At 44.4% G+C, this 25,893-nt stretch overlaps 1 protein-coding gene across 1 annotated transcript in view; it reads left to right on the forward strand.

Annotated features, from left to right (window-relative positions):
- LRRC75A (leucine rich repeat containing 75A) overlaps positions 1-25,893 on the forward strand; it is a 277,225-nt gene that overhangs the window by 170,939 nt on the left and 80,393 nt on the right. The window contains exon 3 of the mRNA XM_083172272.1: positions 13,682-13,794. Within this exon, the coding sequence (XP_083028398.1) occupies positions 13,682-13,794 (113 nt within the window). The remainder of the gene's footprint in view (positions 1-13,681; positions 13,795-25,893) is intronic.

The following is a 25,893-nucleotide window of genomic DNA, read 5'->3' on the forward strand; positions in this document are numbered from 1 at the left end:
CCTGGAGAGTGACTCATTTTGCATAACCTATACTTGCCAACACTCCACAAGTGCGGTAAGACTCCTGTTTTATTCCCCCATGGGAGAGTGGGCAGATCTCCCACATCCCGCCCACTTTCTAGTGAAGTGGGCAAGATGTGGAGACGTTACAGAGAATTACAGATGGGGTGTAATGATGCAAATTCTCGTCATTAAGCAGCAACTATTCCCAGTCCTTTTGGTGGTGGTGCTTAGCAAGTGACAGCATAGCCCAGCTCCACAAAGGTGCAAGCAATGTCTCCTCTATGGGCTTCTCCAGGGGAGGAGACTGTAAAGGTAGGCAACTATGTCTTACAGTCTTCGGCACTACCATTTTCAGAGCAATTTGCGGTAGCCACCGACTGCTTCATAACGATAACAGGAAAAGCAGGAGTGGCATTAACTCTATGAAAAGTGGAGTCTATGAACCCCTATATTTCTATCCACTTTGGGCCTGATTCAGATGTGGTTGCAATGCCAACACATTAGTGATCCTTTTCAGTGGTGGACCTGTGAGGCAAAACAAGTATAGAAGCATATATAAGTGAACAGAGAAATAGCCCACCAAAGCCATCGCAACAGCAACTCTCAGCAACTGCATACTCCATCACAACCATGAAGCAGATGTAAGGAACATGGACTCCATGTATTATGCATACAAGATCGCAGTTGCGCACCTAGACGCGCCCCATATTGATAATCGCTCAGTTGCAACACTCTTGAAGTTACAACTGAATCTGAATCAGGCCCTTTATCTCTCTCCAAGCTTTGATATATCTTGGCCTCTATTATATAGTGCATTATATAGTGCACTAAGGACATGATTCAGACATACACGCCGGGCTGTGAATTCGCAGCCCTACTGATTATTGGACGACCACACATGCGCATGGTAGGCATACCCTCCAACTTGACCCATTCCATTAGGCACAAAATGCTCTGTTCCTGGACTTCCCTGCCAGTGGCAGTTGCAGATGTGAGCCTGCAGCTCGGTCTTATATTCAAAAAGGGTAGCCACACCTACTGCCACCCCAAATATCACTGTCCTGGACTCATTGACAGTTGATGTGACACCCCCCCTTTTTGAATTTTGCACTGTGCTGGAGCCCCACCTCTGTAACTGCCACTGGCAGGGAAGTCCAGGAACAGAGTTTTTGTACCTAATGGAATGGGTCATGTTGGAGAGTATGGGTAGGCTGTGTGCATGCGTGAACTGTCTGTACCAATGGATATAGTGAAGGCTAGCATTCGCTGTCCATACGCAGGGTGATTGAGTGCCCTAGCCAACGCAGCCCGTTGAGAGGGAGGGCTGCTGATGTCATCACTGTCCTCCTTCTCCTCATGGCCTTTGCAGCCGCTGAATAAGTCTAGACTTAAGGTGGCCATACACATGCAGATTTATCTTCAGATCTGGCTGGTTAGAACAAAACTGAGAGCAAATGACAGTTGACCATTTGCTTGGAAATTCTGGAAGACTGACAAACTGTCACTCATCCATAACCATGTTTTTGTTCCAACCAGCCAGATCTGAAGATAAATCTTACTAGTGTATGGGCACCTTTACTCAGTGCTTGCAAATACTGTAGGACAGAATCCATTAGATGGGGAGTTATTCCAAATGAATTTTCCTCTGTGTGCCCGGCTGCAAACACATACGCAGCCGTGCACATGGGCACAATTGCACCTGAGCGGGGCGGCGTGGAGCTTCGTTTACCTGCTCACTGGGATCTGACAACTCGCAGCCCAGCCAGCAGGTCTGAATGAGGCCCATGAATTCTCGATAGAATTAGGACTGGCATTATGCCATGACAATCTAAAGCCATTAAAATATGAACTTTACATAAGATAGTTTTCTACTCAACTACAGTCATTGCCTACCCTGCTGCTCAGACTCTATTCATTCAATGCCGAAGTAAATCAGCGTAATCTAAAGGCCAGGGTCAAAGGTTATAGCGCATAACGCATAAATCTCTATTTGCATAATACCACTAGAATGTCAGGGCCATTTGGTGCCTATTACCAGGATTCCATGGTAGCAATCTTGTTTCGAAATACTTTATGTTGTCCAAAAGGATTTTAACTCCACCAACTGTTTTAATGGATTGTAAAAATATTTTAAGTGGTCTCCCAGGCTCTGGATTCAATGTTCTCTAAGGCCATTACAGTAGTCATTATATATCATAAATCACATAGCAATAACTATATACTGAATGGAAAGCTTACGCAATCTTCTGGCTCCCATAATAACACAAACATATTTTCTTCTGTGCATCTTCTGTAACAATGGGGGAAAAAATACTTTATTTGTGCAGCCTTGAGAGCTTTGCAAATGGTAATACAGATTGATTTTCCCTCCTCACCTCTATAGTCAGAACGAGGAAACGAGCCTATATTTATATTTCATTATTTCAGCTGTTTCATTAGTTGCTTTACATTTAGCATTTTCCAGAAAACCATTGCTCAGATAATCCAGACTGTTTTTTTTTTTTTTTTAAATGGAAAGAAACTATTCAGCAAACATTTCTGCAGCCTTTTCTGAAAATGGGATTTCATGCTCGGAGCTGTGGTGTGAAGAGCCGCATACAGGAAGCAGAATTCCCGCTAAGGCAGAACTGATCACAGATTGAGCTGGAGCACTGAGCAAACAGTAACATGATACATCCAGATGGGAGAACCCTAAATGTTATCGTGCACAATGAATAATTGATCTGATGCGGTGCATGATTGCATCTACCTGTCATTTCCCAGGAGGAAAAGCGTGGCATTCTGCTTATACACCAGCTCTGCTTATAACACCCGGAACAGCTGGGAAAGGTTGTTTTAAAAAGAAAAAGAACGTGGATTCCTGCTAGTGAGATAACTAGCTATGGATTATTTAAGTTATGATTGTGTGATGAAGGATTTGTCTCATTTTCCGACTTTGCATATCTGGAGATAACTGAATTCATACAGTTCACCCATATATTGTGTTGCAATCACTGCTGGCATTTGTATTTTGTATGCAAGAAATTAAGAGGTTGCAAAATAGTTTTCACTAGTGCTACTCATATATATACATTGTAGTACACATGAATATATATATCTGCTGTCCGGCACTCCCCCAACTTATGCAGGTGCCTCCCAGGTAAGTATACACACGCTAAAGAACTGTAGGTGGCACATTGAAAATAACTTTGGGGTCCTAGTCAATACATTGAACTCATTGTCGTGTTCCTTAAGGCATTCCTGAATAATGTTTGCAGTGTGGACAGCCCTTGCTTCTGGCTAGCAGGGCGCCTCAAATGGCTCCGTATAGTCGCTGCTGCAATGCCATTCTGTAGTCTGTCCAGCAGTGCAGCAATTTTCGGAGTTGTCAGACCCAACATATGCCAATTCACCTAAGTCCAGACCCCTGGTTTGCCCAATGTACACACTGATTGGGTCCACCCCCTCTTTGCTGCCCCCCCCCCCGTCCATCCTGCCACCCCCACCCCTCCTTTTGCCGCCCTCTCTCCTGTTCCCCCCAAATACTCTGTCCCACCCACTGTGCTATCACTAACCCCCCCCCCCTATCTTTCTTGAGTTGCAAGGTTGCATGCTCCGACAAAATCCCTTGCTTACAGTATAACATTTATTTCCGCTTATATACATAGCTGACATAAACACATTGAGGTTCTTCTTAGCCGAGGTTAGATAATTAAGTGACAAAACGACCAGCGAGAGTTATTTCCCATCCCAGCGCCAGTTCTCTAGTGTACCCCTTCACTCCTATATTCATATCTTCCTAGGCCGAATTACTGTATCTTGCAGATATTAGAATTTAACCTGCGTATATGATTAATTGCAATTGTTATCATTAATCAAAATCAGTAACGACTTCCCCACTGTGAAGATTTTCAAGATTGTACCAAATGTTGACTTTCTCGTTCTGCATAAGAGTAACAAATGGGTTAATCAGAGACACAGCACTGAGATTAGAGTCTGAATAGGAAGTATTAATTCATTTTATCCTTATTCCTGTCTGTGGTGACTCAGAGCCTTTGATTTCTCGCTTTAATTTTAACCTCAGTCTGCGATAGTGCTGGGTCTTGTGTTAGACAATTCTTCTGCAGGTGCTGGGGAGTCGGTGAGGTGTTTGCGATGGGAGGGGGGACAGCTGGGTAATCTGCCAGCTCAGCAGGACTGGAGATAGCACAGAAATCTTTTAGAAAACATAATAACTGTGGAGAAGAATAGAAAGGAGTCAAATTCAGTGTCACTGCTATGGCTTCATCTGTATTTACACTGTACAAACTTTAGAAATTGAGTAAAGAGGACTGTTTAAATATTACAATGTATTAATGGATTCTACTAATACATTAATACATTATTATTATTATTATTATTATTATTATTATTTCCAATTTACTAAAACATTTTCAGTTGGCCAGATTCAATAGTTTCCTAATGGTTGTAAACCTTACTGAACAGTTTAATTGAAGGTTGATCAACCCAGGGTCTCAAGTGGGGCCAGATGCACTAAGCTTCAAAAGTGATAAGATGGAGAGTGATAAACAACCAGCCAATCAGCTCCCAACTTCCATGTCACAGACTGTGTTTGAAAGATGTCAGGCAGGAGCTGATTGGCTGGCTGTTTATCACTCTCCATTTTATAACTTTTGAAGCTTAGTGCATCTGGCCCTAGATGTTTATATTCTCACCTAGTGTGTACTCTCAATATGGTTAGTGATGCACGCAACTGTGCATCTTTAATCACCTCCCCCCCCGCTGAACATGCAGTTCTATTTTTGCCACGCTCCCGTGCATTGTTAATAACCCCCATTGCTGAACATGCAGTTCTATTTTTGCCATTCTCCCACGCATTGTTAATCACCCCCCTTGCTGAACATGCAGGTCTATTTTTGGCTATATAGCCAATGTCCCATATGTTCAGCAGATCCCGGTGATGTCACTGAATAATATCATTTACCGATATCGTTCAGGGGGAAACACTGCCCATACACTGTAGCTCATAGAGCATACCGGCTAGTGCGTATTGGGCTTTAGTCCACAGTTATACTTTCAATTTCAAAATTTGGTAATTCCACTAATCCACTCAGACCAACATTTGCCAGGATTTCCCAGTTCTGTACCCATGCCAAGTGAGATCACGTGTTTATTTTGTTAATCCATGTCCAGTTTGTCACCAAAACCAGGACAGACCATAGTGTATTTCAACCTCCACAGATGTCTTCACTCGACCCTATCCTCAAATTGCTCCAAATGTTGAAATTAGACCAGTTTGAAATGCCATTAACAATGCCCAACTAAACTGCACCATGTGAGGAAGAGAGGACTGGCTTTGTTGAAATATCCACAGAGGTCAAACCTAAGCTATGTTTTTATGTCAAGTACAGTAACTGTGTCCATGCAGGCTACAAACCAAACATGTGACTTAAGGGAAGAAATGTAGAGTAAATGTAGTTATGAGAGAACCCATGGTCACTACCTTGTAATTTGTCAAAGGTCAGCCAGGAGCCCGTCAAAGAGGTGACATTTTAGAACATCTGCTTACACAGCAATGTAACTATGCTCCTTCATGTTCAACATACGGTAAAATGTGTCCAAAAAAATCGATCTACCCCCAATACATGGCAGTGTATATGGCTGTAATAGAATTTGCTAGGTGTCACGTATTATTATTATTTTTTATTATAAAAATTATTTATTATAAAAATACAGCTACAGGTAAAGAGAGTGCCACAATTCAGTACACATTACAGCTTAAATGTAAGTAGTGAGGAGGACTTGATCAACGTACTACTAGGTGCTGGTGGCCAAAGATGGAGATGAGTATGTGGACAAAGATGGTGTTTGAGTATGGGAGAGCTGTGAGTGAAATATTTAGAGAAGATGGCTTTGACAACAGGAGGGAAGAGCCCTGCTCTGAGGTGCTTGCAATCTAGTAGGAAGGGGAGACAGGCAGATTACATGAGGTGTAAACAAGTGGGAGGTGGCTTGATAGCAGGATGTAAGCAGGCAGAGATTGCTAAGGCATGAGGCCGGGGTTGTAGGAGCAGCCTCAGGACTAGCTTATGCAGCGGAAGGGTGTGCTTTAATGAATAGTTGAGTTTTTAGTGCCCATTTGAAGCTTTTCAAGGGCAGGGGGGTCTATTTGAGCATGGGGGTGCGTTCCACTGAAGGGGTGCCGCATGGGTAAAGTCCTGAACTCTAGCCTGGAAAGCAGTGATCAGGGTGGAGGTGAGACAACAGTCGCTGGCCAACAGTAGAGGGTGGGAGGGAGTATGAATGGAGATGAGGTTGGAGATATATGGACAGAGATGGCCCTGTATGTGAAGGTGACAAGTGTGAAGATGATTCTGTAGGGGAATGGGAGCCAGTGCAGATTTTGTTGAAGTGGAGTGGCAGGAGAGGAAGATAAGCCTGGCTGCCGAGTTAAGGACAGATTGGAGAGGACCTAGTCAAGAGCGAGCAAGGCCAGTGAGATGAACATTGCGCTAGTGACGCCATGAGATGACCAGTGAGTGGATGATAAGTTTAGTTGCATTCTTGGAGAGAAAAGGCCTGATGCGAGTAATGTTGCGTAACTGCTTCTGACAAGAATGGTCCAGAGCTTCGATGTGGGGTGCAAAGGAAATGGATGAGTCAAGAATGACACCCAGGCAGCGGAGCTGGGGAACATTGGAGATGACGGTGATAGAGATATTAGTAGGGGGTGTAACTCTAGGTGGGTGAAAGATAATGAGTTTAGATTTGTCCATATTAAGCTTCAGGGAGCACTCAGACATCCAGGAGGAGATAGTGGAAAGGCAGTTGGAAACCTGAGAGAGAACATATCAGGAGAATAGAGAGGTAGATTTGTGTGTTGTCAGCATATACCTGGTATTGGAGGCCAAACGAGCTAATAAGTGCACCCAGGGAAGAGGTGTACAGGTAAAACAGAAGGGAGCCAAGGACGGAAACCCTGAGGGACACCGACAGGAAGGATGGAAGGTGGTGAGGTTCAGCCAGAGGAGAGATGGAGAAGGAACAGTTGGTGAGGAAAGAGGTAAACCAGTCAAGGACAATGCCAGACAGGCCAATGTTTTGGAGTGTGCAGAGGAGGAAAGGGTGATCCACAATGTCAAAGACAGAAGATAGGAGCAGGAGGAGAAGCAGAGAGAAGTGGCATCTGGATTTTGGTCTCAGTAGAGTGGGCTAAAGCCAGATTGAAGAGGATCAAGGATGGAGTGGTCATAGAGGTAGCTGGTGAGAAGCCTGTAAACCAGCTGCTCGAGGCGTTTAGAGGCCAATGGGAGAAGAGAGATAGGGCAGTAACCCGTGGGTGATAAAGAGTCCAGGTTGTTTTTTTTAAGAATAGGTGAGACTAGAGCATGTTTGAACGGTGAGGGAAAGATGCCAGTAGAAGGGATAGGTTAAAGAGGTGAGCAAGGTGGGAGCAGCCACTGGGGGAGAGGGAACAGAGGAGATGGGAGGGGGTCCAAGGGACAGGTAGAGGGGGAGAGGATAAGATGAGAGAGTGGACTTCCTCATCTGTTGTGGGGCAGAAGAAGGACAGAGTTGGGTACTTGGAGGGGAAGATGAATGGGGAGGGTGTACAGCAGAGGGGAATTGTAGGAGATATCATGTCGGATTATCTCAATTTTAGAGAGGATCTAAATCCTGTGGAAGTGAGGGATAATGGGAGGAGGGTGAAGGAGAGTGTTTAAAGTTTCAAAGAGATGGTGATAACTGGAGGACTGAGAAGAGATGAGTGATTTGAAAAGATCGCTGTAGGAGGAGAGCATAAACTTGAAATGGAGGAAGTCTTCCATAGAGTGAGGTTGCCTCCAGAGGCGCACATTTTTGGGAACAATGTGTGTTCAGGTGTTGATATTGCACAGTTATATAGGCACACATCAGTGGATGACCAGTCCAGTTACCTACATAGTGTTGGTTTATTGATAGATAGCAGGTACAGCTGTACTCACTGTTACATGTATACTGGTAATGGAGTGTAGTTTACTTAGAGTGGGGTTTCATACAGCTCTCTAGCTGGAGAATGTATACTGCAAATGGGTTGTGGTGCAGAAGACAGTGTTGTAGTAAGTAATGAAGTTTCTCATATAAGCTGAGCAGAAGACTTCTGTCTTCCACATGTCACTTTACACAGTAAATACACACACCCTCACCTCCGCAACCTGACCCTTACCCTCCCCACTAGTATACTTATGTTTATCATCCCAGTTGTCGAAATTCCAGTGCCAGCATCCTAATTGAGGTTGGGATTCTGGTGCCAGTCTCCCGGCAGTAGTTGAGGTGCCAGCGTTGGTATAATGAACTCCGGGATCCCAACCATTAGGCAGCTAAACACACCCCAATGTACCAGTTGTTTATATCATCAAAGTGTTACATGTTATTAAAAACTGTGTAGCATGTGAACAATCTTAATATGCACATGACAATAGAAATACCCTTACATAAGGTAAATTTAACAGCCCAGTAAATTACTTTTGTGTTACTATACTCCTGACCATAACTGAAGGGTGTTTGCAATATTACCATCTACTGTAATTGTAACAAAAAGCTGACCAGTTGCTGAAGGGATAATGCTGCCAGATCTCATTGATTCCTTCTCTCTGGAAAAGGGAAAAGATGGATGTACCACTTAACCAACAAATCAATAAAAAAATGAACAAATATAGACTTAAACGACCATTATGAAATATTGACATCATTGTTTCACTAGGCAATTAAAGAGATAATTATATTATCATTCTAGTCACATGCTCCTTGTCAACGACTGTGTTTTTGTGGAACCGGCTAAGGACCCGGATTCCCGGAGAGGTCTGTGGAGGTGAGCTTAATTATCCGAAACTGTAAATAAAAAAATAAAATAAATAAATAAATAGCTGGTTGAATATAAGTTTTGCTCATACAGTCTTGATACTAAAGATGCATACTTGAAGACTGGATATAGGTATGAGACAAGTGATAAATCCTTGAAGACTTGAAAAGAGGTGAGGCCTTTGATGACTTGAGAAGAAGTGAAGCCTTGACGACTTGTAAAGAGATGAGGCCTTTGAAAAGAAGTGAAGTCTTTGACAACTTAAAAAGAGGTGAAGCCTTTAAGACTTGGAAAGAGGTGAGTCCTTGAAGACTTGTACAGAAGAATAACTATGTAGAATGGACCTGTGCAGACAGAGTTAATTGCAGACTGGAATGGACAATAACCAGATAGAATGGACCAGTGGAAACGTAGTTAACTGTAGACTGATACCAGAGAATAACCAAATAGAATGGACCAGTGCTGACGAAGTTAACTGCTGACTTGAATAGCAAAATAGCCAGATGGAATAGCTGGAGCTGAAGAGGTTAACAGAAACTAAAGAGTGTTACAGGTGCTGATCCGAAGACTAGCAGGAGCTCAGGATGCTGATCCTTTCAGGAGTAAGGTTAGCATTGTACTGGCATTAGGCTGTAGGTCCAAGGCAGATTTGTAGTTCCTGGGCTCAGTTGATTGGAAGCAGGTCTGAAGAGCATGCAGGAATCAGAAGGCTTCACCAATATGACACCCGGAATGCAGACCATACAAGATGCCAAAGCTGCCGACGGGGGAAGGTCCCACCACGACCAGAGATCAGCATGGCACCCGGCCTCCGGACCGCCAGCAGGACTGGAGGCCTCGCCGGACAGCCCGAACCAGTAAGTGACGTAGCCGGGCCATGACACTCCTAAGCACTGTATAGACAAGGACACAATATATGTTAAATAATAAGGGAAAATAGAGGAATTTCTAATGAAGATCCCTTCTGGAGACCTCAAACAGTAGGTTACAGTTTAGCTAGAAACAAAGCTTTGCATCGAACCACCGCTGCCTAGGTCTGCAATCTAGCCTGAAATCTAGGTCAATTGCCTATGGGTGCACTGGCAAATTATCCCTTCAGTATACCTGTTAATGCTTCTAATAATGGCAATAATAGATATCAATTAATCATTGAAAATTGTGTTCATTATTAAATAGGCCCATTAGTGGCTGTGATGGTCACATGTTTGGAAATGGCAAAATTACATATCAATTGTTTCCCTCTTTATGCTTTGCAATGAAATTACACAGTGTTGTGATTAATAATTGCACACATTTGGACTTATATATTGATTGATAAATAGATTCTTCATTAACAATCCACTGGGCTGTTTATCAGGCAGTATTTTCGCATCTTCAATTTCTATTTAAGTAAGTGATAAGTTACAATGTAGTTGTTTTTTTTTTTTTTTTCAAGAGAAAATGTCAGCTTCTACAGCATTCACTGTATAGCAGAAAGATGATTGCAAGGCGAAATAGCACTAAGGGGTATCCAATTACCAATGGTAATTTTCTGTGCGTAATTGTCTGGCTAGGGGCTATCCAATTAGCCCTGACAAGCCACTTCATCCCGTGGCTTATCACGAATTTTGTTTCACCTGCCTCAGGCTGCCAAAAAGCATATTCCCAGAAAGCAGACCCATTTTTGAGCATAAATGTGGCTGTGGCTGAATACATACAGATTATACTTGAGGGGTAAATGTTTTTTTTTTTTTTCAGCCCACTATAGATGAATAGCCCCGTTTTTCATTCCCAGGGCGGGATGTAATAGGGTAAGATTGTATACAATAGCTGTCTAAAAAAAAATCACACCATATCACACATGTCACGTGTAATTTTTGTCCGAAAATCACACATGTAGTAGGGTGCAAATTTTTAATTCTGGCAATTTTCTTTTTGTAACGGGAATGCGCAATTTTTTAGTAAAGGTGCGATTTTTAGTAAGGGGAAAGAGCTAAAAAACCGACTTGGGGTCCCCCCCAAGCATAACCGGCTCCAGGCTCATCGAGCAGGTCCTGGTTTCCCAAATAAGGGGGAAAAAAGTGATGTCATCCCTCCATATTTAAGAATCCATCACCGGGCTCTTGGATTGGTACTGGTTCAAAAATACAGGGGACAAAAAACACTGTGGGTTTCCTCTATTTTGGAACCAGCACCAGGCTCTCACAGCCAGTGGTTTCATGAGACAGCTGGAGGACACATTTTGTGCAAGGTCCCCCGGCCGTCACAAGAACACCCTGGCTGGTCAGCCCTGGATGGGGGAGTGGGGACACCCCAACAAAGAGATCCCCCCCCCAGGCTTAACACTTCCAAGGCTGACAATTTTGTGGTTAAAATAGAATTAACGTTAACATTGGGTTGTGCTTTGGAATAAGTCCCAGCAAGCCTCCCCCACATGCATGGATTTGGAGAACCACAAGTCCCAGCATGCAGGGCATTAAAGGACCCACTGTTACAATAATTACATGTGCATGTATGTGACTACAAGTCTCAGCGGCCCTTTAATGCCCCGCATGCTGGGACTTGTGGTTCACCAAATGTTATTTTAGAAATGTATTTTTTACACCAAGTTATCACCCACCACTTACGGCCCAGGGGTGCCAGGGACAGCCCCAGGCTTTAGCCCTGGATGGGAAAAGCCTGGGGGGACCCGTTTGTTAGGGGGTTCTCCAGTCCCTCAGATACCCCAGCCAGGGCTGACCAGCCATAATGATAATGTTTTGGCCAGTGGACCTTGCATAAACAGCATCCCTCGGCTGTGGCATTACAGAGCCTGGTTCTGGTTCAAAAATATGGGGGACCCCTACTCTTTTTGTCCCCTATATGTTTGAAACCAGAGCCAAAGATCCTGGGGCTGGTTATGCTCGGGGGTGGGAGGGTTATGAGATTTTTTTTTATTTGACCAAAAATCCTGCATTACTCCGGGTACTCCAGTTTCCTCCTACAATCCAAAAATATACTGGTAGGTCAATTGGCTTTCAACAAAATTAACCCTAGAATGTATGTGTGTGCGTGTACATGTGGTAGTGAATATAGATTGTAAGCACCACTGGGGCAGGGACTGATGTGAATGTTCAACTATACTCTCTAAAGCGCTGCGGAATATGTGTGCGCTATATAAAAAATTGTTAATAAATAAATAAATTGCTAAAAAATCACCAGTGATTTCTGGCTTGGTCTAAAGATTTGCACCCTATTACATGTGCGATTTTAGGATGAAAATCAAACATGTGACATGTGCGATTTAGTACGATTTTGTTAGCTGTCTAAAACATCGCACCCTATTACAAACCTTATGAAATCACTATAATCTCAAATAAACAGTTTTAGCCTTTACAAATAAATTGAATAAAATAAATGACTTTCTTAATTATATATGTATTAAATAATTAACTATGGCAAAAAGAGAAGTTTTCCACATAGACTTAAAGCTGAGTACACACTAGTACATATATCTGCATATCAATTGATCTGCAGATATATCTACAGACAGATCGGGCAGTGTGTTCTCCAAACATGTTGCCTGATCTGTTGGGACTGACATCATAAATGGGCAAGCGGATTTGAATGTGCCTGCCTATTGAGCTGTAAATCACCGGTGGCTCCCGATGGTCAGTGGATCGCCCTTACACACAGCAGGATGTGCTGATATATCTGTAGATATATCAGGCATCGGCTGTGTTGCTAAGCCAAAGCGATATATCTGTGAGCGACGCTGTTCACAGATATGTCACTCGTACACACTAGCCGATGGTGCATCGATATATCGGCTGTTCAATGGAACGCACCTTAATACAAATGTGTGCAATCAGGAAAATACAGACTGGTTCCTTGGACGCCCAGTGGTATTAAATGATCCAAAGAAGTGTCCGTCGCCTATGCCCTCATGCAGTCTTTACTTATACTAGTGTTTATATTCTTTGATCTAAAGGTGACCATACACTGAGGCGATTTGGTCCGATTTCAGCCGATTGCGACCAATCGGCCTGTTAAATTGGACCAAATTGCCTCTCCCTGACATGCAGTCGGGTCCGATGCGCGGTTCTGTGTGCATCAGACCCGACCAGGTGGTCGGACCAGCTGGCCGTCCGACCACCCGTTCTGGGACCTCCCTCCAGGCGGCTAGGCGGGCGGGAAGCAGGGACGCATGCGATCATCACAACGGATCGCATGCGTCCCTGTTGCCGGGAAGGTCCCGGCGGCTTGGGGGGTATCGGGTGTCCGAACACTGCTGCGAGACGTCGCAACAGTGTATGGGCACCTTAAGTTACAATGCAGAGCTGGTCTCTGAATACTACTGTAACTAATGCAGAGACTACAGCAGCGCCATAAAACATGCCAGAGTGTGAAACCTAAAACTGCCCCATGCCAGGATGAAGAACCAGAAAGATAAAGCAATCTATTTACTAAACAGTGCAGGAGAACATGCCCCCGGACAATCGTTTAAAGTCACCCTGAGGTGCACATCCACTTTACCATATGCTCATTGGTATTCATACAACTCAACATTGAAATTCTGACTTATTGCCACCTCTTACCAGTCATAAAAATAGTCCATTTATGCTTGTGACACATGATAATAAATACTTCCAAGTCCCTTTTAGCTTCTATAAAGGCTCAAACACAGTACACAGCACATGACTGCATTACATAGGGTGTGTGAATATATATAGAGCATTTCATGATCCAGTGTTTGATCCTTTTATCCACATCATGGCTGTCATTATGATCTTCTGTAATACATAAGACATAGAATTGGAGCAGTAAGAAAATAAGTGTACTGTGTGTAAGCGATGGTGCCATTTGTCCTGATCCTGACTACTCTTATTCCCACCGCAGGAGGGAGATTCGCTAGGAGCAATGGAGAAAGTGTGCAGACAGCTGACTTACCACCTCAGCCCTCACTCACAGTGGAGACGGCAAGGTATTGTAAAGCGCAAGCCGCAGGCCTGGTGAGTCACCTTTTCAGTCACAGCACTTCTTGACAGTTAAACATGTTATGGGGGATCGGCAAGTGTTTTCATTGTACACAGTGATTGTTTGTGTTCCCTTCACTAGTCCTCCCTACTTGTTTTGTATGCACTTGACCTGTTTTGAAAGCCCTGAGCTTTTATGTGACCCAGATATTCAAAGTAACCTACATCAGCATTTCCCTCTATAAGATTCTTCTTAGTAGCCTCCAAGTGTGCTTTGGCTCATCCTGCCTGCATATCCTAGCAGACTCCTTACTCTGCTCTGGTGCACATCCACCTTTATTTATATAGTGCATACACATTAGACGATATGCACTAAAATATTGTGAACCATGGTCATTATCACGCAAATGGTTTATTTTACAATCTAATGTGTACGCACCTCAAGTAAGAGAAAGAAAAGCAGTTGAGGGTAGAGGGCCCTGCTCCTGAGAGCTTACATTTATTTTATTATTATTATTATTAACAGTTTCTTATATAGCGCATACATATTCCACAGACAATATTTGAACATTCACATCAGTCCCTGCACGAGTTCACAATCTATATTCCCTACCACATGTACACGCACATTCATTCATTCTAGGGTTCATTTTTGTTAGCAGCCAATTAGCCTATCAGTATGTTTTTGGATTGTGGGAGGAAACTGGAGTACCCGGTGGAAACCCACACAAGTACGGGGAGAATATACAAACTCCGCACAGTTAGAGCCATGGTGAGAATCGAACCCATGACTTCAGTGCTAACCATTACACCATCCGTACTGCCACATTGACACATATGGGGTAGAACCTTTAATACTACTTTTTTGCTTTCCTCTGTATACAGTTTTTGTCTCCAGTCTATGTAAAACATTAGGTAGGAGACATGATCAGGAGATACCATTTCTTCCTGTAATCTACTCTTGTACTCACCATCTGCACATAGTAGTGGTTGCCATTTGTGGGAAGAGACGATGATTTTGAAGATGTGCGCCACCATTTTGTTTTTTTGTTGTTTTTCGTTTTCTTGATGATGTTACTACTGTACATTATTTTCCTCTTGAGCTGCCTCGTCAGGCCATGAATGAGCACATGCACCAAGGCTGGCCTGGCAAAGCAGACTGCAGCATTACTAATACCCCTTTCACACCAGCCTAAATTCCCAGGTTTAATCCAGGAGAAACCCGCGACTAGCGATGGTGTGAAAGGTTCCTGGGCCAAATTCCCGGGTAAATTTGCCGGGATTTCAACCCTGCTAACTAGCAGAGTTGCTCCCGCGACCAGCCCTTGTTACTGGGTGGTGTGAAAGTGGCCAATATGATCACATTTGATTTAAATTTTACAAATATAATTATGTTGGAGCAACTAGGTCCTTAAATTTCATTACCTCTCCTCTTGATCCTATACCTGCACAAGTTATAAAAAATCTATCTCCTGTGCTTATTCCAACCTTAACTAACATCTGCAATCTCTCTCTTGCTACTGGTACTTTTCCATCTCTGCTCAAACATGCAGTGATTACTCCTATTCTAAAAAAACAGAATTCTGACCCTAACTCTCTCTCTAACTATCGTCCTATCTCTCAGCTCCCATGCCTCTTTAAGCTACTGGAGAGACTTGTCTACTCTCGCATCACAAACTTTCTTAACTCTCACACCCTATTAGACCCGCTTCAGTCAGGCTTCCGCTCTCAACACTCCACTGAGACAGCACTGACTAAAGTGGTGAATGATCTGGTAACTGCTAAGGCTAAAGGCCATTACTCACTACTTATTCTTCTAGATCTATCTGCTGCATTTGACACTGTGGATCACACTCTTCTTGTAGAAACACTACACTCCCTAGGTCTTAATGATACAGCCCTTTCCTGGTTCACATCTTACCTATCTGATCGCTCTTTCAGCGTTCGCTTCTCTGACTCTACTTCCTCTTCACTACCTCTGTCAGTCGGAGTTCCGCAAGGCTCAGTCTTAGGTCCTCTGCTGTTCTCCATCTATACTTCCTCTCTTGGCAAACTAATAAGCTCTTTCGGATTTCAGTATCACTTATATGCGGATGATACTCAAATCTATCTATCAACCCCAGACTTGTCACCAGTGGTTTTGGGCCGAGTTTCAGAATGTCTCTCTGCCATCTCATTTTGGATGTCTTCCCGCCAACTCAAACTCAATATTTCAAAAACAGAATTACTTATATTCTCGCCAACTAAGAACAATTACCATCCTGATATCTCCATCACTGTTGACAACTCGACCATCTACCCTACCCCACAAGCTCGTTGCTTAGGGGTCATCCTCGACTCTGACCTGTCTTTTCTTCCCCACATTCAATCTGTCTCCAAATCATGTTACATGCATCTAAAGAACATATCCAAAATACGACCGTATCTCACACAAGAAACTACTAAATCTCTTATACATGCACTCATTATATCCCGCATTGATTATTGCAATAGTCTCCTGACTGGTCTTCCCAAGAACAGACTCTCACCACTACAATCCATTTTAAATGCTGCTGCTAGGCTGATCTTCCTTGCAAGACGCTCATCATCTGCTGATCCGCTCTGCCAGTCCCTCCATTGGTTACCTGTATCTTACCGTATTCAATACAAAACACTTCTACTAACTTATAAAGCTATTAACCATACTGCACCAGCATATATCTCTCTACTTATCACAAAATATCTCCCATCTCGACCACTCCGCTCTGCACAAGATCTGCGTCTCTCTTCTGCACGGATCACCAGCTCCCATTCACTATTACAGGACTTTCATCGGGCTGCTCCCATCCTATGGAATGCCCTTCCACGCACAATAAGACTCTCCAATAGCCTCCAAACATTCAAGCGTTCCCTGAAAACTCACCTCTTCAGGCAAGCCTATAATGTTTAAGTTCTACATGCATAACCCTCTGAGGCACTTATGTATTATATAGCTACCCTTCTGGACTTGTAACTTGGTGGGTCTGCTATGGTATTACTGGTGCCTGTCCTTGTGTTTCCCCTATATCCCTATAGATTGTAAGCTTGCAGCAGGGCCCTCCTACCTCCAAGTCTGTATGTTGGTACCCAGTTTGTTTTATCACTGTCTACTATTGTAAAGCGCAACGGAATCTGCTGCGCTATATAAGAACCTGTAAATAAATAAATAAATAAATAAAAGCAAACTTTGGGAAGTTTGAGGAGTCCTTAAAGTATATAAACTGGAAGGAATTATTTAGAGGTATGGATACTACTAAAAGATGGCAAACTTAAAAAAAAAAATACTGCCGGAAGGCACTGATAAATTTATTCCTAAGCTAAATAAAAGAACAGATGTCAAAAGGAAACCTATGTGGCTTAACAGCAAAGTCAAATTTGAAATAGCTAAAAAAAGAAGGGCATTCAAAACGTTAAAACAAGATGGGACACCCAAATCATTTGCCGCATATAAAGAATGTAATAAGAGATGTAAAAATACAATCAAGATGGCTAAATTAGAGACTGAACGTAAAATAACCACAGATAGCGAATGAAATCCCAAAAAATTCTACAGTTACAGTATACAGTATAAATGGGAAGCGGTTAAGGAAGGAAAATAAAGGCCCACTAAAAAATAAGCAGGGTACCCCAGTAATAGAAGGAAAAGAGAAAGCAGAATTATTCGATTAATATTTTGCTTCGGTATTTACAAGGGCAGAATCTTCAGAAGATCTCCCACAGATTAAATGCTCAGCTCTTGATTGCACCCAAACTGTATGTTTGTGAGGAAATTGTCAAAAATAGATGACAGAACCTAAATAGTAACAAATTTCCTGGCCCGGACGAAATACACACTAGGATACTAAAAGAATTGAGTTCTGTCATTGCACTACCATTATATCTGAAATTTGAGGAATCAATAAACTCGGGGACGGTACCAAGGGACAGGTGCATAGCTAACGTAGTACCAATATGGAAGAAAGGTTGCAAAACGGTACTTATGTATTATCTGGGCGCCCGATTTTTTCATTGCATGCCACTACTTAAGGAATGTGATGCGATTTTTCATTGTAAAGACCCGATTTTTCATTGTATAGTCAACCATTTGTGATTTCATACCCCCACTATCCAACTACGCATGGAGTTGATTTTATATAGTGTGGCGAGCGCAGCGAGCCACCAAGCCCGAAGCGTGGCGAGCGTAGCGAGCCCCTCGTGGGGACGCGGATTACTTTACATGTATTCTGCATCCCCTCGCAGGGCTCGCTGCGCTCGCCACACTATATAAAATCAACTCCATGCGTAGTTGGATAGTGGGGGTAGGAAATCACCCATGGGTGACTATACAATAAAAAAATCGGGTCTTTACAATGAAAAATCGCATGAATTGTATTACACTATATTGCATGCGATGCGATAAAAAAATTGGGCGCCCAGATATTACATAAGTACCAGCAAAACTAACCCTGAAAATGATAGACCGGTCAGCCTTACATCCACTGTGTGGAAAATATTAGAAGGAATAATAAGAGATAGTATCCAAAATTTCTTAGAACAGGAGAAAGGAAGTAAGGCTCAGCATGGGTTTGTCAAAAATAGATCATGTCAGTTGATTTAATTAGCTTCTATGAGGAAGTCAGTAGGGGGCTGGACTTAGGGAAATCTGTTGATGTAATACTGCTGGATTTCGCTAAAGCTTTTGACACGGTGCCTTATAAAAGATTATTAATGAAACTAGATAATTTAGGGTTAGGAGATAACATTTGTAATTGGATTAAAACTGGTTGCACAATCGGGGATAGAGAGTGGTGGTAAAATGGTATACATTCCAGCTGGGGTAAGGTCCAAAGTGGAGTCCCGCAAGGTTCAATATTTGGACCCACCTTGTTTAATATATTTATTAATGATATTGGAAGTGACATAGTGAGTAAAATTGCAATATTTGCCGACAACACAAATTTGAGTAAGGAAGTTACCTCAGGAGAGGAAACTGGTAAGTGGGCAGAAAGGTGGAAAATGCAGTTTAACATTAAAAAATGTAAAGTAATTCATTATGGGAACAAAAATGAACAAGCTACTGTACTTATAGCCTAAAAGGAGTTATTATAGGTAATTCTGCTGTAGAGAAGGACTTGAGAGGCATCATAGATGAAAAAGGTAATAGTGCACACTGCTCAAGTGCAGCAGCAAAAGCAAACCGGACACTGGCATGCATTAAAAGGGGTATGGATTCAAGGGATGCCAATGTGATAGTGCCTCTTTACAAGGCATAGGTGAGACCACACTTGGAATATTGTGTTCAGTTCTGGGCACCGCACCCTAAAAAGGACAAAAATGAAGTGGAACAGGTACAGAGCAGGGCGACTAAGCTAGTAAAAGGTCTCGAATCACTAGAATACAAAGTTAGGTTAACCAGACTGAAAATGTTTTTACTGGAGAAACAGAGGTTGAGAGGGGATATGATTAGTATGTTCAAATACAGGATTGGGAATCATATGGAACTGGGAGATGATTTGTTCACTAACAGACCTATACTTAGGACACGTGGGCATGTGCTGAGGCTCAAGGAAAATATATTTCACACTGAATTAAGAAGAGGATTCTTCACCATTAGAGCAGTAAAATTCTGGAACTCCTTGCTAGTGGGGGTGGTTACAGCAACTACTGTTGATGAATTAAATCGAAACTGGATGCACTTTTGGCCACTAACGGAATCTTATAGATATGACTTACTCAAGTCAGTAGTTACAAGTTAGATAGGTTGAATTCGATGGACTAACGTCTTTTTTGAGCCTTAATTACTATGTAACTATGTTACTCACTGGAGTCGATCTGGGGAGTCTGGGAGACGGCGGCAGCCAGGGTTCCGGACCCGGGAGATCCCATCGGTGTGGGGGTGGTGCCAGTGCCGGTTCGGGAAGTCAGGCTTGTGGGGGCGGGTTCCGGTCAGGGGTGTCCGGCCTGTAGTTGCTGGTGGAGAGTGCTGAGCCACTGCCTGCAGTAATGTCACACGTCTACTGCGGTCTCCCGTGTCTCCTGCGGTCTTGCCGCTAAGGGAAGCTGCCAGGTGAATAATGGGTATAGTTCCACACTGAGCCAATCCCTGGCCAGCCCCGCCAGCATCATCCCACTCACCCTGCCCCCTCACAGAGAAAATGCAGGAACTAGGCTGGTGTGAAAGGGGTCAACCCAGGAATGTCCCTGCATGATCCTGGGATGATATTCCCAGGTAAGTCCCTGCATTTTCCGGTGTGAAAGGGGTATTATATGTCACTGATAATGCAATTAGAACTTTGTCCTTCATCTGAAAGCCAAGTTACAGCTTCAAACCACAACATACCTGTGAAGTAACTGGTTGAAAACCATAGTATAAGCCACCATCCATGTTCTTTGTCAAGCTAAGTAGGACTGGTTGATTGTTTGGCACCTTTTACTTAACAACCCCCCCCCCCCTCCCCATTCTTACCTATTCACAGCCTTTAATGTAGTTATTACTTCTTCCAGCTGCAAACGCCTCTTCATCTTCCTAAGTGATCATTACATTTCCTTATTAAGATTAAATACCCCAACATGCGCAAAAAATATTAGTCAACCTCTGCTTTTATAAAAGACAGGATATGGGGAACTAAGAACACTTTTAAGATTGTTACTTAGCTGTGGGCACCTTTGTTAATTACGTTTCTAATCACATCTCAGACATTTTCTAGAACATAAAGGAAATCAGACGTTTCCGCTTTTAGTCATCTGGAGAATAATTGCTGGTTTATCATAGTACATTTTTAACACTGGGTGAATCTGCTGCTGTTACGTAGCCAGTGCAGTGCAGTTTCTCCATGGGAAATGCTAATGTTGGACTAATACATTTCATTAGCAGTTTGCGGTTCAGCCACTGTAAGCATTAAGCTGGGGTAGCTGGTAACTTCCAGGAGGGGTAAAGAGGACTTGCTTATTGAGGCATCTCTTCCCTCTTATGGCCTACATATCCTTATTGGGGCTAGTATTTGCTACCGAGGGTACAGCTTGTGTTGTCACAACTATACTATTGCCAGCCCAGCACCAGAGCACAATGGGGGGGGGGGGGGGGTACACATTCCCCATTTAAAAAATATTTGTTTATAACACAGTGCAGCATTCACATGCAACCCGTGCCAGCCCACCCTGAAGAGGGGACCAGGACCAGCATTAGTGTAGGTGTCTCTCATGCACCGCTCCACAGGGCCTGATTAAACAATAGGTTAGGCTGCATCCTGGAGTGCTGGGTCCTGGGGCAGCACAGCGCCGGTACAATAGATTGCACTGGGATGAGAGCGCTTCCTGGTGCCGCTAGAGTTGTGGCCCATCAAAGTGTTTTGAGATCTCCCCGAGGAATGCTGGCATCACTGAGGCAGGGACTGTGAGAGCTCTTGCTAGCTTTGCTGCTGAGGCTGTGGTTAATGCCACTATTGTCATTGCCAGCACTGCTAGGGTGGCAATGTGAATGGAATTGAGTCACTGAGACATAGACGCTCAGGAAGAGGAGATCCTGTGAGAGCTGAGGCTGCCTCCACCGCCGAGGCTGTGATTGATGCCACTGCCGTGGTTGCTGGCACTGTTAGGGCAGTAAGTGGCAATATGCATGGAGCTGAGGCCTTTTTACAGATTTCTAGCTGAATATGAGCAAAAACATTGGTGGAGGGGATGGGGTGGACTGGGACAGGAACTTCTGTATTAGCCTGGGGCTGCTGGAACTCTTAATCAGGCCTTACCACTCCATGACAGATACCAGTACTACCAACAGTAATGGTTCTGACACTAAGCCTTGTACCCTTGGTAACTGCATACTTTAGATGCCTCTGATTAGGCCCTGATGTCCACCCATTTACAGTATGTGATTGCAAAATCTCATTTTTATTTACAGTAGGAACATTTTTGCAATTTAAAGGGGTGTACACACGGGGAGATTTTGACTAATGGACAATTTTGACTAAGTAATTTTGGGAGAGATTTTGGCTAGATGCACTGGAGATTTTGACTAAGCAATTTTGTCTAAGCAATGATAGGCTGTGTACACACGGGGGCAATTTTGTCTAATATCACGGGCAATATGGTCGCTGAGCGACCATATTGCCCGCGATGGGAGTGTGCACCAGCGATATATCGCCAGGTGCGTGCTCCCGTTTTCTCCCCCATAGTGATCGCTGGTCGCAGGAACATGCTCCTGCGACCAGCTAATTACCTCTGCGGCTCCCCCGGCAGTTTCTTTTTTATCAGCGACCATCTATGGTCGCTGATGCAAAAGGGACACTGAGCGATATATCGCTCATCGCGAGCGATATATCGCTCATCGCGAGCGATATATCACTCAGCGATATATCCCCCGTGTGTACAGGGCTTTAGTCTATGATCTAGTCAAAATTGCCTTGCCTGCACAGTCAATCTATGCTAAGCAATCTCTGCTAGTCAATTAGGGCTACCACCTCATCCCTTTAATTCCGGACACATTAATTACACAGGTTCTGTGGCTGGCTGACTTCAAGACTCCATTTCACCTGGTTTTAAACTGCCACAGAACCCACCTGGTTTTAAACTGCCACAGAACCTGTGTAATTAATATGTGTCCGGAATTAAAGGGATGAGGTGGTAACCCTATAGACAATATTGACTAGGCAGGAGAAAAATTGGGAGATTTTGGCTAACCTTCTCGGAGATTTTGACTATCTAGTCAAAATCTCCTGTTAAAAGTTTTCTGTGTGTACACCCCCTAAGTCTTTTGACAATGTAGCACTCATTTTGCCTTTTATGAATGAGCTCAGATGCTAGTCTGTCAGATAAGCAATGCCTCAGGGAGGTGACATACTGTATGCCTCTTCTTACATAGGTACTGTAGCAGTGTTAAAGGGATATAGATAATATAGTATTTGTTGCTCAGTGAACATTTGTGGATAATGACATGTTGCTGTGTTCTTTATTGATGTGTACAACTGCTGTGATATGTGATGCCCTTGAAGTGATTGGGGCTGAGCAAAGGATAAAGTAGGATAATGGGGTTATACTTCTCAAAACCATGGCCCTTATTCTGGTCGGTGCGGATATATCCGCGTGCGTTCGGGCCGCCGATGTTTTGTATCTGCGCATGTGCAGAGGCGTCTCTGCGCATGTGCGAGCGGGGCGTACTGCCAAATCCCGCATGATATGTGAACACTCCGAACAGGGGGTGGAGAGGGGCGTGAAGGGCTATTTGGGCTCATTACCATATGCATACGCCCCGCGTTTCATGGGCGTTCCCATGCAAACGCTGGGCGTACGTATGGTAATGCGGCCGTGACGCACGTGTAGGGGGCGGACATATGACATCGCCGGATGTCAGCTGCCCGCCCAGATCCCTGCTTTTGCACGGAAAAATGTCCGTGTGGTCTGAGGTTGCGGGAGCTGGTGGAGCACTCGGTCCTGCATTCGATGGTCGAATGATGGGGGAGGTTCCCTTAGATGGAGTAGGCGTATTCCGTAAAAAATGCACGTGCGGTCCGTTCGGCCAGCTTCTTACCGCGTACGGACGGAGTTGGCGATCCGTATGGAAGGCGGGGTTTCGCACGCACGGTCCTGGCCGCATAATCGGATCCGGCCGCACCGATCAGAATAAGGCCCCATGTGTTGTTAATGAGGACAATTCATACAATACAATGAAGAATTGCTATATTTTTATGACGCTATAAATTGTACTCTGGGGGCCAGATTATCTAAGCTTCAAAAGTGATGAAATGGAGAGTGATAAACAGCCAGCCAATCAGCTCCTACCTGCCATGTCACAGACTGTGTTTGAAAAATGTCAGGCAGGAGCTGATTGGCTGGTTGCTTATCACTCTCCATTTTATCACTTTTGAAGCTTAGAGAATCTGGCCCTAAATCTGCAACACATTTCAGTATGTACACTAGAGTAAATCTGCAGCACGTTTCAGTATGTACACTAGAGTAAATCTGCAGCACCGTACCCAGGGCCGAAACTAGGTGTTTCGGCGCCCGGGTCGGCAGTCATTTGGTCCCCCCCCCCCCCCAAAAAAAAAATCACTGCCTTGGGGTTAGGCAGCGGGGGTCCGGAGACTGGAGAAGGTTAACTCCGGCTCCTAGCGCTGCTGGGCGGTGGGCGGGAGGCAGATTTTGAAAAGACTTTTCAAAATCATCAGCGCTTCCAGCCGCCAGGCAAATAGCGAGCGGTTGTGTATGTGAAAGCTGCCGCTACACCAGTCCCTGGACCCCCGCTGCCAACATACCTGTGTGCAACCAGCAGGGGTAGGCAGCGTCCAGGGTCCAGGGACTGGTGTAGTGGCAGCCTTCACTCACTCCGTCTCCTAGCGCTATCTGCCTGGCGGCGGGAAGCGCTGATGACTTTGAAAAGACTTGCCAGATGCTGATTGGCTGAATTCAGCCAATCAGCGTCCGGCAAGTCTTTTCAAAACCTGCTTCCCGCCCACCGTCCGGCAGCGCTAGTAGGAGCCGGAGTTAACCCACCAGTCCCCGGGACCCCGCTAGGACCTGGCGTTAACCCACCAGTCCCCGGACCCCGCTGCTCATCCCAGGGACCACGCTGCTGGGACACCACACTTGCGCCCCCACCCTCCAGCGCCCGGTGCGCATGACCCGCTAGCCCCCCCCCTGCATAGTATGAGACGTGTGGGTGTGTTTTTGTGTAACTATGTATTTATATTGTATATATGTATGACTGTATTTCATGTGTGTGTGTGTGTGTGTGTGTGTGTGTGTGTGTGTGTGTTTGTGACACTGGCCCTCATTCTAGTTGGATTGTTCTTCTGCACGATCGCACAGGGGACTGATGATCAGCGCAAGCGCTTGACTATTTATACATATGTGCAGCCGCTTGGTGCGAGTGGGCATGGTGAATTGATAATTTGCCAGCCAGTTCACACCTAGCAGTGCGGGCGTGGGGCGGTGGTGAGGGGTAGCGGCCCCAAGAAAACGCTGGGTATTCCCATGCTAACGTGCTGCAAATCTAAGGTCAGCAGAGGCACACTTAGATCTGCAAAATCAAATGATTTAGCCCCCTCACGCAAGGCTGTGAGCGGGAAATCAGCGTGCAAGGGGGGTTGGGGTTTAGATGACCCGTAAAGCTACGAATTCCGCAGCTTTGCGGGTCAACCAGAATTAGGGCCATTATGTATGTACTGTAGGTTTATATTTGTGTAACTATGGGCAGAACCTAGATCACCTAGATCAAAATGCAAGATTGCCGTGTTCCCTTTTTGGAAATAGAACAAATGTTTCCTTTGCGCTAATTTACAAAAAGTATATTTTAAAATATATATAAAAAAAAAAAACACAAAAGTAATACTCAAAATATATCTACAAGCAGTCAGTACATTTATTTGCCCTCCAGTATTGGTCATAGGAACCTTCCGGCAAAGTGTTCGAGGGGGGAGGTTTTTGCCCCTGCTAGGCCACACCCTTTTCCCCGTTAGGCCACTTTTTTACTGTTCGCCGAACTGTCTGGAAAGGGCCCTGATGACCAGCTCACTCATCCTAACAGGCAGTGGCAGGGAGCCGGCGCCGCAGTCTGTCCATGGCGGTCACTTCAAAGATGTCCGCCGCCTTGGAGGAGACAGACATTAGAGTTCAGCACGACCTCAAGTGTCTGACAGAGGAGCGCAGTGCACCCAGCTCTTCCCAGAAGTGCAGTTTCCAATATCGCTTAGGCATTGTTAAAGGAATCCCCTGGGCAGTCCCCTTGGCACCAAGCATGTACAGTAAGTCCCCTTGACAATGAGCATGTAAGTCCCGCTAGCAATGAGCATGTAAGTAGCCTTGGCAATGAGCATGTAAGTCCACCCTGGGCAATGAGCAGTCTCCTTGGCAACGAATATGTAAGTCCCCTCTAGCAATGAGCATGTAAGTCCCCTTGGCAACATGCATGTAACGCCCCCCTGGGCAACTAGCAAGTAAGTCCCCAATGGGCAATGAGCATATAACCACCCCAAGCAATGAGCATGTAACTCCCCCTAGCAATGAGCATGTAACTCACCTTAGCAATGAGCATGCAACTCACCCTAGCAATGAGCATGTCACTCCCCCTAGCAATGAGCATGTAACTTTCCCCTAAGCAACGAGCATGTATGCCCCCTTGGCAACAAGCATATAATCCCCCTTGGC

The sequence above is a fragment of the Crinia signifera genome, chromosome 2 (assembly GCF_055691185.1).
Source record: "Crinia signifera chromosome 2, ASM5569118v1, whole genome shotgun sequence".
Lineage (NCBI taxonomy): Eukaryota > Metazoa > Chordata > Amphibia > Anura > Myobatrachidae > Crinia > Crinia signifera.